General features: G+C 41.5%; 1 protein-coding gene across 1 annotated transcript in view; it reads left to right on the top strand.

Moving 5' to 3' along the window:
- BCL3 (BCL3 transcription coactivator) overlaps positions 1–12208 on the top strand; it is a 47639-nt gene that overhangs the window by 18476 nt on the left and 16955 nt on the right. The window contains exon 3 of the mRNA XM_072110401.1: positions 2426–2534. Coding sequence (XP_071966502.1) covers positions 2426–2534 — 109 coding nt within the window. The remainder of the gene's footprint in view (positions 1–2425; positions 2535–12208) is intronic.

Raw genomic sequence — 12208 nt, 5'->3', positions numbered from 1 at the left:
AAACAAATGTCCGGCGGACATTTCAAAATGCCCCAAAAATGCGCAAAAATTGCAATGCACCAAAAAATGTCTCAAAAAAAAAAAAAAAAAATAAAGAAGCAGGAAGAAAAATAAAGATAAATGACCCCCATAGGCTCACATTTTTACCCTAGCATGAATGCTTTAAAATCTATGCCTACCTATAAAACAATGATGTAATTGTGCTTCAATTCCCTCAACGCAAAAAAATTTTTTACAGTGTCTTTAGAATATTTGTGTATCATAATAAATAGTCCCATTTGAAAATGCAACTTGTCTTGCAAAAAAAACCTCAATAAAAAATAAACTAAAATGATAAGATAAAGCTTGAATTGTGCAAAGACAGGTATATTTGAGAAACGTAACATCTTCTTGACCAGCGACCTATAATAATTAGACTCTCGTGTTATTACTGGAAGATCACAAATGGTAAAAAACATAGAAACCACCTAATCCGGTAGTTCAAAAACCACAACCCACCCCCTCCCGCCCTTTAAGACCACAAACTTCCTTCAGTAATACTTCCCCATGTCACCTCCCCCAGCTTTAAAGATGTCCACTTGTGGCTTCAAGATTCTTCTTCCTCCATCATTTCAAGCCATGTAACCAGAACAGCAAGAGTTATCTATAGTTTAATGACAATATTGTTGTAATAATTAATAACAGCTACAAACAGTGATCATGTAGATAACATTGAAAGCTATAGTTTTTATTTCTATCCCCACTGTGTAGAGCCTCACAGTAAAGAAAGTAGTAGGGATCTAGTAATTTGTCTTCTACATCAATATGAGTTGACCCATGAAAGACTCATCTTTTGCCCATATTTGGGGATGTATGCTATAACATGGTTAACCCATTCAGGGAGCAGTACTCTGTACTATTTTCCCTCAGTATTTAAAAGCCAATAACAGAGGTTCCATCCGGAACAGTGGTTCAAAGACTAAAATATGTGACTGTCCTGTCGGATCCTGGGAAGATAGGAGGCATGCTGACCCTTGTGGCACCCCACTGGTAACTGCAACACAATCTGTGCATGTACCATTAATAACAACCCTCTGGTTTTTATCACTAAGCCTTTTGCTAACTCAAATGCACAGATATTCCCCTAGCTAGAGCCAAATCCACTGTGTAAACTAGTTTTCCAAAATACCATTATAACTGTCCCTAGAAGTCCAGATTATTCTATCAATCATTATTATTACAATTATTAGAATATAGGATTTAACAGGTTCATTAAAGGGCACTGTATAGAACTGACATAGAGTGTGACGTACAATTACAATGTCAACCACTACAAGGATCCTGCATAATCCACCAGCTACCTGAAATACAAAAACTTACAGCTAAAAATTTTTTTGCATATGACTTACATATAGAATTTTCAAGACCAACCTGCAACATGGGAACAGATCTAACAGTGACAGATGTTATAGGGTTCAGCATCCGGTTTTATACTATTTACATGTCTATAATAATTATAATTCTTTATATAGCACCTACAGATTACACAGCACTGCACAAAGCATGTCAAATTGGTCCCTGTCCCCATGGGCTCACAATCTAAACAACCTAACAGAGTGTGGGAGAAAAACAGAGGAAACCCATGTAAACACAGAGAGAACATACAAACTCTTTGCAGTTGTTGACCTGGGTGGATTTGAATCCAGGACCCCAGCACTGTAATCATGGCCATTCCAATAATAATTGAATGACAAGTGTGCTATGCAAATGGAAATAATGACTAAATTGTAGCTAAATAGTGGTTATAGGGGTTGGCCACTCATAGAAAACTTTAACAAGGTAAGTCTAAGACCCTAATAGGGTCACCCATATTACACCTCCTCTGATAAAGTTTTTCTGGTCAATGCCAAGAGCCACAAGTAATGTGACCCCCGAGCAAAAAAACTGCGACCTGCTAGTTTCATGCTGTATGCACACCCCCTTCATCATAACCACTCCATTATCTGTGTTTGAAGGGGCCTGCGGATGTCTGTGTAATGTCTGTAATGACTGCACAACCCCCTCTATCCACCAGATGCCAACAGGACATGGGACATCACAGGAAGTCCTGAGTCCTGCTACCTGGGGGGGTCACATGACCTGCACAGACAGAAAACTTTATCAGGGTAAAACTGTGTGATCCTGTTAAGGTCTTATAAAAAAAAAACTTTTACAGGGTAATTATAACTGAACAACCCCTTAACTTTTAAAAAGTCAAATCACCACATTTTAAAACTCATAATAATTTATTATTTTTGCCATATGAAGATATGTTTTTGTATGTTTTTTGTGTGACAGTTTGCAGCATGTATTAGTATGGGTTTAGAAATTAAAAGTAGTGTAGCCCATTGAATTATTCTTGCTTTATCCTCTTATTTTTATATTTTCTTTATTTTTTTATTCATAGGGCATTGCATATTGCTATTGTTCATGGAAATCTTTCTATAGCCCAGCGAGTGATATCTCTACTTAACTATGGAAGAAGAGATATAGATGTACTCAACAACCTTAGACAGGTAGGTAAGGGGAACATTCTTTACTTTAACTACCAGGCTCCACTCTACTTACATAAAAAGCAAGTGCATGCCAGGTCTCAATTCAGCTCCATCCCATTTCATGTTGCTTAGATCGTTGCTCACCATGACGTCATCGGGGAGCGTTGATATGTTACCATGACGGCCTCGAGTCATACAAATACCCGAGGCTGTCTCCCTTAAACCCACTTATAACTATGTGTGATTTGCACATTGTAATAGATGATGTGGAAAATACCCATATATTGCCATACTGTACTTTAACCTAGGGTTAAAGTACTTGAAAAATAGTAAAGAAAAATAAAGTAAAAAAAAAAGGAATGAATAAAAAAAACCTAAACATTCAAATCACTCCATTCCCTAGACCTTATGAAAAATCCTAAACATATTAGGTATTGCTGTGTCCCAAAATGTCAAAGTATAATAACAGGTATCCCCGAAATGCAACCCCATAATGAAAAAGTTAGTAAGAAAAATTACATCAGTACCCCTCATTAAAATGTCTCAATGACCCCCTTGTGGCCATTAGTGTGCGTTAAAAAAAATAATAATTACTTATCTCCCAGCAGGGCCGAATTAAGGTTGGTGGGGATCCCTGGGTGCAAAATCTGGTGGAGGTTTCCACCGAATGTAGCCTACATACATACATGTCCTCCTTGTCCCTATCCACTAGCCATGTGGCCCTGGGAGTGTGATGTCACTGAAGGCCTGTGAACTGCCTGTGAGCATTGCTCACGCTGTACACATACATTACTGCTTGTGGATGCCCTTACTCTCCCAGATGATTCCTTTCTACTTCAGTTGTATGCGGTGCCCCCTTTACCTCAGTGGCAAGTTCTCAACCAAGTCTAAACCAGTCAGTTGATTGCTGCATGAAGATTGCTACTTTTAATTTTTTTTTTTTTATATAATTCTGTTTTTATTATTTTTTAAGATATAACATGTAAAATGAATAGTACAATATGCATTACAGGCACATATTCCACATTTGTGCAATAAAGATATTGGGGGTCATTTACTAAGGGCCCGATTCGCGTTTTCCCGACGTGTTACCCGAATATTTCCGATTTGCGCCGCTTGTACATGAATTGCCCCGGGTTTTTGGCGCACGCGATCGGATTGTGGCGCATCGGGGCCGGCATGCGCGCGACAAAAATCGGGGGGGCGTGGCCGAACGAAAACCCCACGTATTCGGAAAAACCGCCGCATTTAAAAACCGAAAATGTGTCGCTTGGGGAGCGCTCACCTTCACCTTCTATGGGATGGTGCATTCCGGGGCGTTAAGATTATTTTCGGCGCTGCAGCGCCACCTGGTGGACGGCGGAGGAACTACCATCTTAAATCCCAGCCGGACCCGAATCCTGTGCAGAGAACGCGCCGCTGGATCGCGAATGGGCCGGGTAAGTAAATGTGCCCCATTATGCTCAATACATAAGTAATGGTCATATGATTGATTAAATGCAATGTACAGTTATCAATGGTACCACATTTTTATACATTGCCTGTATATTTATAGCAATGTTACAACAGTCACATTCTAAAGAATAGGTAAACAATAAACATAAGTTTAAACTCAGAAATTAACTTGGAGGGGGGGGGGAGGGGGGGGGGCATAGATAGGGTATTGATCTCCCATCCCTTTTGTGGGTTAATAATATGCTTGTAACGGTGGTGGCATCAGTAGTCATAGCAATGGTATACCTCGCTATATCTTTCTCTTAGGTTCAAGTGTTAGGATTGGTGTTACTTGAGTGAACCTCCAGATTGTTATTATTCTGGGTAGTGGCAGGGGGCGGTTGCCCTTCCATGTACCGTCTCTAAGGGGACCATATGTTACTGAATTTAGTGTGTGTGTGGGAATACCAACTGGATAATTCCTCCATTCGGCATAATTGGGAAACTTTCCCTTCCCATGCAGGGATGGATGGGGCCTCTGTTTGTCTCCAGTGAAGGGGGATCAGTGCCTTCGCTGCTGAGATCATGTGAGTGATTAAGCGTGTCTGTGACAAACGAATACCTCCTGGTTCTAGTCCCAGGCATATCAGTGGGAGAGACAGCTTTGCTGTAGTGGGGCATACCTTGTTAATAATGTCTTGCACCTTTTTCCAAAAATCCTGGATTTTTGGGCATGTCCACCAAATATGTTGGAATGTTCCAACTTCTTTTTCACATCTCCAGCAATACCCGGTTTCATGTAGACCCCACCCATCTGGTGTCTTGTACCATCTTGCCAATAATTTAAAATGATTTTCCTGAAGGCGTACACATTGAGAAAACCCATAGGGATGCTTCAGTATCCATAATTTTTCCTTTTCACTCAGCATCACACTCAGCTCCTGCTCCCAAGACAAGATGTATAGTGGGTTATCTGGTGCCCTAGCTGTTCCTATGCTATTATAGAGTTAAAATATTGTTGTAGCTTTTGGTGCCCCTACCGCAACCGCTATGTCTAGCAGGGGAGGGGGGGATCCTTGAGTGTTCCATATTTTTTAACAAAGGCTCGGCAAGATGACCTGAGTTGTATCTTTATGAATTGTAATGGATTATGCCCCTGTGTTCTGTCCTTAAGTTCTTCGTCCGTGATTGAGTCTACCTTCTGTAATAGTTCTCTAACAGTCAGGTCCTCGAATTTTGTCCACCAAGCTGGAGTGTTTGTCAGAGTCATGGGGAGTTAGCTAGCTGGCATCAGCGGTGAGGGATATGGTGAGATCTTTAATTTATGGTTGATTTTATGCCACACTTTAAACATTGCCATGACTATTTCACTTGTACAATCTGTCTGTTTCTGCCACGGAGGGGTTATCCAAGCTCTGCCCTGAAGGTCTCTCTTAGTGGTTACCCAGGTTGCTGCCAGTACATCCACCTCGTTCGTTCTCTGCCTGAGTTGTGCCACCCTTGCAGCATGTGCCGCCCAATAATACATTTGTACAGCAGGAAGACCAAGTCCACCTCTCCACTGCGTGTGCTTGCCTGGGTCTCTTCCCTCTCCATAAATATTGTGAAAACAATTTCCGTATCTCTGTGAAAAATTTATTGGGGATCAAGATTGGCAGCATCAAAATTGGGTATAGTATTTTTGGGAGTACATATGCTTTGAGAACATTTTTTCTGCCCATCCAAGAAATGTGGGGGAGGTGATACGTATCTAAAAGTCTTTTTATCTCTGCTACCAATGGGGAGAGGTTCAGTTCGTACAATTTTTTAACATCGCTAGGTAGCTTGATGCCCAGGTATTTTATATGGTCATCTCGTCAAGCAAATGGAGATGCCGGCTTTAATTTGGCCGTTAGGTGCTGTGGTAAGTTAATATTCCAAATTTCAGACTTATTTAAGTACTCATACGTCTCAAAAAGCTCTTGGAAAACTGGGAGTGATGACTGTGGGTTTGTTATTAAAAAAACTAAGTTGTCCGCAAAGGCTGCTAGATGTAGTTTTTTCCCCCTAATGTCAAAGGCTATATGCGTGTCTCCTGCCGTACATGTTGCACCAAAGCCTCCAGACAAAGGATGAACAGAGTAGGGGACAGGGGACAACCCTGTCTGGTGCCGTTCGTAATGTTAAAGGTAGGTGATAATACCCCATTAACCCTTATTTGTGCCGATGGGTGTAGATATAGACTGAATATTGCAGCTATAAAAGCTGGGGGAAAGCCAAATTTCCCTAGAGTAGCTTTCATAAAGTGCCAGTCCACCCTATCAAATGCCTTCTCGGCATCTGTGCCTGTGGGGTTTTGTGGCTTCGGGCATAGCTGATGGCGTGGGTCAGTTTGAAAGCATTATCCTTTCCCTCCCTTCCACTTATAAATCCTGCTTGCTCAGGTGATATTAACTCGGGGAGAAAGAGGGCAATGCGAGACGCCATCAATTTGGCCCAAATCTTCAAGTCAACGTTTAGTAGGCATATCGGTCGATAGTTTCCTACTAGTTCTGGATCCCTACCTTCTTTGTGCAGTATGGTAACATGTGCGAGGAGCATGGATTGGGCATTGGTGATCCCTGCAGCACTACTTTTACATTTTTTTAAATATTTTTCTACAATAATGTTTTATCCAGTCAGCTTTATCTTAGTGGTCAAAGGTAAATGCAAGTGCAGGAAACTTCCAGCCAATGATATGGTGACAGGGCTGCATATCTACCAGGATTGTAGAGATTCTAGGTTCTATTATTATTATTTATGTCAGATTATAAAGTATTTTATTACATACGTTTGACTAATTAATAACTATGTGATCATGCCTAGATTATTCTAGAGGTTGCCTCTGCCCAGTTGTTTATGGTGTCACCCATCATGCTGATGTGATATCTTGGTGATTGGCGGGGGTCTGACTTCTGGGAACTTTATAGATCACAAGGAGGGACACCTCACAATTCAGAAAACAGGGGTTACTTTCTCACTTACTGATGGAGCAGCAGGCAAGCATGTGTCTTGCAACTGCAACTTCAATAGTCTGGTAGTGCACAGCACTTGGCTATCACGGACACTCCCACTCACTGTCTATATGAGTGTTGGACATACAGGAGCGCTGTGCTAAGCAATTTCTGATATTCCCATGCTATTTGGAGAGCATATGCTTGTCCTGCTGCTTCACCCATTAGAGAGAACGAGACTCCCCATTTTCCAGATTGCAGGAGGGCCTGTTCTCATTTTTGGTGGGGTTCTAGAAGTCGCCCTTTATGCTGTCTTGCAGGACAGGTTGGAGTATTTAAATGCATTATGCCATTAAATCTTACCAGAGGTATAGAAAAATAATGCAATTTTTTAAATTGTTTCTTTATGCTATAGATTTCGAACTTGATTGTAAGTGATTGAGTTCCTGTTACTATTTGTCTAATAGCTATAACTTCCCCCACCTTCTGGGAAAAACCTCACAAAATCAGGGATTAGCAAACCCTCAGTAATAAGGATCAAGATTTCTCTACTACCTCTGAACCCCAACACAAACATGTACCCCTTTAGTTTAAAAAAAATACAAAGACATCATGTGTTTCCCAAATAAATCATATAAATATACTTTCTTTAGAAGAGTAACCCTAACTTGCCTTAATAAAAACATGATAAACATGCCCTACCCTGCACAATTAATGTTATCATTGTAATTTCTCTTGTAAGGCTTCACAATTGGCAGACATGCAATTTATAATTAGTTTGGTGTTTCTCGCTCTTGCTGGAAGTCACATGACCCTGGGGATCCCCCTTTGCTGTTTATCTAAATTTCCTCCTTCTGCTGTAGAGCGAGTGAGAACTAGTGATGCCACTAACAGACGCGGCTGCACCATCAGATCACTAACAGGAATTAGGCTACAACTCACATTTAGGGATATGAAGCTCACATGTAACACAGCTGCCATACGTGTAAAGATTTACATTTAGCTACATCCACACTGCATAAAGTATTAACTGCAAGGATTACAATTTATATTTGCATACATACCAGGTTGTTGGAAATTGGTTTGTAGCATTATGGGTTTTGTGACATCTTTTCAACTTGTTCGCAACTTAGACATACACCCCTCCGTGGTAAAATTTAGATGGAACCCACTCCCTCCCTCCAGTGTAAGACGAAGTTTAAAACCAGTTACACAGAAATCGGAGACTTTTCACATAAAAAGTTGCAAACACTACAAATCGTAGCACCCTATTTACAAGATATATCAAGCAGGCTAAGCCACTATGATAAATCTGATGGGCAGTGGAGCTCCTAAAACAGTCTAAAAACTGTTGCAGGATTGCTTCTTAATAATAAATGCCCTCACTTAGGCTACATACACACTGCCGTGAGCCCGCCGCACCGTAGCACGGCGGGCACACGGCAGCGCGGGGAGAGGAGGTGAGCGCAGCTCACCCCCGCCCCTCTCCATAGCGATATATGGCTGCGGCGCCGTAATACGGGAAAAGATAGGACATGTCCTATATTTTCCCAGGCTACGGAGCGGTACGGTGCCACACGTGTGCCGCACGTGAGCCCATAGAAGTGGACTCATGACTGCCTTTTCAATGACAATCAACCAGTAAAAAAACACATTGCACTTGCATGTGTCTCAGAGTGCAATGCATTTTTTATGCCTCTACATAGACTTGTATGGGGCAAGTGACTTGAAGTCGCTCGTTAAACAAAGTGTGCCTGTGTGCGTGAAAAAAAAATACAAGTCTCACAAAATCGATTGAATACAATGAGGCACCTTTACTAAAAACAGTGCAAAATGCACTATGGACAATTTATCTTTGTGGTGTGCAGAGGGTGCCAGATTCAGGATTTCTTGGGCATGTTCTTCATGAATCTGGTGCCTCTTAAATACATATGCAAGCAGTTTGCACTCAAAATAATGTGCAAAGTCAGACAAAAAACTGGCGCAGGGGCTTTAGTAAATTTAGGCCTATGGGTTTCATGCAAGTTATCCATTTCAAAAACACATGCAGAACATCTGCATGATAAACGCTTGTGTAAAAGGGGCCTAATGTGGTGTAGATCACGTCAAAAAGCAACATATGAAAAACGTAACTTTTTGACTGTGATTTTCATTTTCAATGGCTTTTGAATGCATTTTTTAATGCATTTTCAGTGCGCATTAAAGAGGGAAAAACACTCCTCCTGTGTTTTTGGTGCATGTCCAAAGACTTGTATGGGGCATTTTTCACATGTGTGATTTGTAAAAGTAGAGCATGCTGAGAGTTTAACCCCTTAAGGACGGAGGGTTTTTCGCCTCATTTCTCGCTCTCCAACTTCAAAAATCCATAACTTTTTCATTTTTCCGTGTACAGACCTGTGTGAGGGCTTATTTTGTGCGTAACAAATTTTACTTTGCCGTAATGTTATTTATTTTAACATGCCGTGTACTGCGAAGCTGAAAAAAAATTCCAAATGTGGAAAAATTGAAAAAAAACCGCACGTGCGTCACGTTCTTGTGGGCTCAGTTTTTATGACTTTCACTCTTCGCTCCAAATAACATGCCTACTTTATTCTTTGGTTCGGTGTGATCGCGGTGATACCAAATTTATACAGGTTTTATTGTGTTTTAATACATTTTCAAAAATTAAACCAATGTGTACAAAAAAGAAAAAAAATTTTTTGCCATCTTCTGACGCTAATAACTTGTTCATACTTTGGCGTGCGGAGATGTGTGAGGGGTCATTTTTTGCGAAATGAGGCGACGTTTTCATTGCTACCATTTTGAGGTCTGTGCGACATTTTGATAATTTTTTATTTCACTTTTTATGTTATGTAAAAAGGTGTAAAAGTCGCATTTCGGACATTTGGGCGCCATTTCCCGCCTCGGAGGTCACCGCCGGCCGTAACCGTTTTTATATTTTGATAGATCGGGCATTTTGGGACGCGGCGATACCTAATATGTCTGTGATTTTTACTGTTTGTTATGTTTTATATCCGTTCTAGGGAAAGGGGGGTGATTTGAACTTTTAATATTTTATTAATTTTTTTTATTTTTTAAACTTTTTTTTTTCTTTTTTTTTTCACTATCTTTTAGACCATCTAGGGTACATTAACCCTAGATCAGTGGTGGCGAACCTATGGCACGGGTGCCAGAGGTGGCACTCAGAGCCCTTTCTGTGGGCACTCAGACCATCACTCCAGGACAGAGTTCACCAAATTAAGAGACACTTCATTGACTGTTAGGATCTGGGGGAAAAGTGAAAAGGTGTTGACAAAACTGCAATATCTTTAGAGGTTCTCATTCTGGACCCACCAAGGAGACCCTGGAGATAAACTACAACGAGAATCTGAATTTGCACTTCTTTCAACTGTATTCGTTGCCTCAGGGGGCCGATACGATTGGAAGATGTGGAAGAACAGGTATCAATAAGTTAGTGCTTAAAATGCCATGTTGGCACTCTATGATAAATAAGCTGATTTTGGTTGTAGTTTGGGCACTCTGTCTCCAAAAGGTTCGCCATCACTGCCCTAGATGGTCAGATCGCTGCTACCATATACTGCAATACTTCTGTCAAAAGAAGACACGAGGCTACCATGGCAACCGATCGCCGCCCCCCGATGACGTTCGGGGGCGTGGCGATCGAAAAAAAGATGGCGGCGCCGCCGTCTTTTAAACGCCGCCAGCGACTTTGCCGGCGGCGTTTAGGGGGTTAATAGCCGCGATCGGTGCAAGCACCGACCGCGGTTATTAGCGGTGGGGGTTTTGTGCAGAATGCAAAAACCCCCACCTCTGTATGAAGAGGACTCAGCCCGTGAGCCCTCTTCATACATCCCTTATACCTCTGCGCCGTAGAGCTACGGCACAGAGCGTTAAGGGGTTAAAGGACACCTGTCATCAGGTCTGTGTCACTTGTCCTGTCACTACTACCTGTTGGAGCAGCTCACAAGGATCCCATCCCAGCCTTTATCTAGTTATTTCATACATTATTCATTGTAAAATCATCATTTCTTTATCATGTAAATGAGGCTGGTCACATGGTCAGAGGCAGTGATGTCACCCCTGTTCCCCCTCCCCTCTCCTCCCCCTGCGCATGTCTGTGTGTAATGTATAGTAAAGTATTGCTGGTATCTGTGCTGCATCTGCTGACATGCTGCATCCTCCTAATACACAGGTGAGAGACACAGACATCAGCTACACATGAATCTGACATGTTCTGCTGTAACAGGGCTGCCTGGAGCTGCTGTATCTCTCCTATACACACACACATGCACACACAGGCTGCAGGGGGTGTGGCCACCAGCACCAGGAAGCACATCATTATACAGCCTCACATCATTATACAGGCTGTCAGTCATGCACTGGGGGTGTGGCTGTGCCTCCCACTCATGAATAGAGTGGACAGCTTGAATATGCTAATGCTTCATTGGACATTTCACAGGTCATTTGCATACAGCTTTAGGACCTCATTGCTTAAGGTTACAGACATGTAGAGGGACAATGAAGGGATAGAGGCAATGCTCTCTAATAGCAGTTTATGAAAATATATTTAGTTTAGGGGGGTTATTTTGCATGACGGGTTCTCTTTAACGCTTGGAAGAAAAAGTTTTGTGTGTGGAAAAAAAAGATTGAAAAAAACCTAAAAATCTAATTTTTTTTAATGCATTGTGAACCAAACAGACCTTGAGATTGCTTTAGCTACACTGCTGCAGAAATGTTTCTTGTTTATTTCCTGATCTGAGTGGTTTTGGGACCTTGGGAAAGCTGGGTGCATACTGATTAACACATTACATGGAACTTCCTGATCTGTCCAGACAGCATGAGCTGGATGATTCATACACAGCAGCTGGGGGGTGGTACAGCGATTGATTACTTCTACAGTGAATACAGCATTCTCTGAAACAATGTATAATTTTGGTGAGAGGAGAAGTGCGGAGCATACCACATGAGCGAGAGCCTCTCATTATCGTAATTTTATAATAGTTTTTTCACCAAAACTACTTGGATCGGGGATTAAACAAGTTCTGTTTCTGCATCAGTGTTGCTACAGCATGCTCAAGGTATGTTTGGTTCTTAATGCATAAAAGCAAATGGCAGATTTGCTTTAAGTACAATGGGTCAGAATGCAATGCAAGTTCTGCACATCAAGAACTCACACAGAAATTGTGCATGAAAATTGCTAGTGTGAAAGGGGCCTTAGTGGTCCTGGAGCTTTTGTTGTTTGTTGGCTCAGGTACAACCAATGCACATCTCATAGCTACTCTATAATAT

This window comes from Engystomops pustulosus, chromosome 6 (assembly GCF_040894005.1).
Source record: "Engystomops pustulosus chromosome 6, aEngPut4.maternal, whole genome shotgun sequence".
NCBI lineage: Eukaryota > Metazoa > Chordata > Amphibia > Anura > Leptodactylidae > Engystomops > Engystomops pustulosus.
Note: the sequence above shows the minus strand (reverse complement) of the source record. Positions and strands in the feature narration are given on the sequence as shown.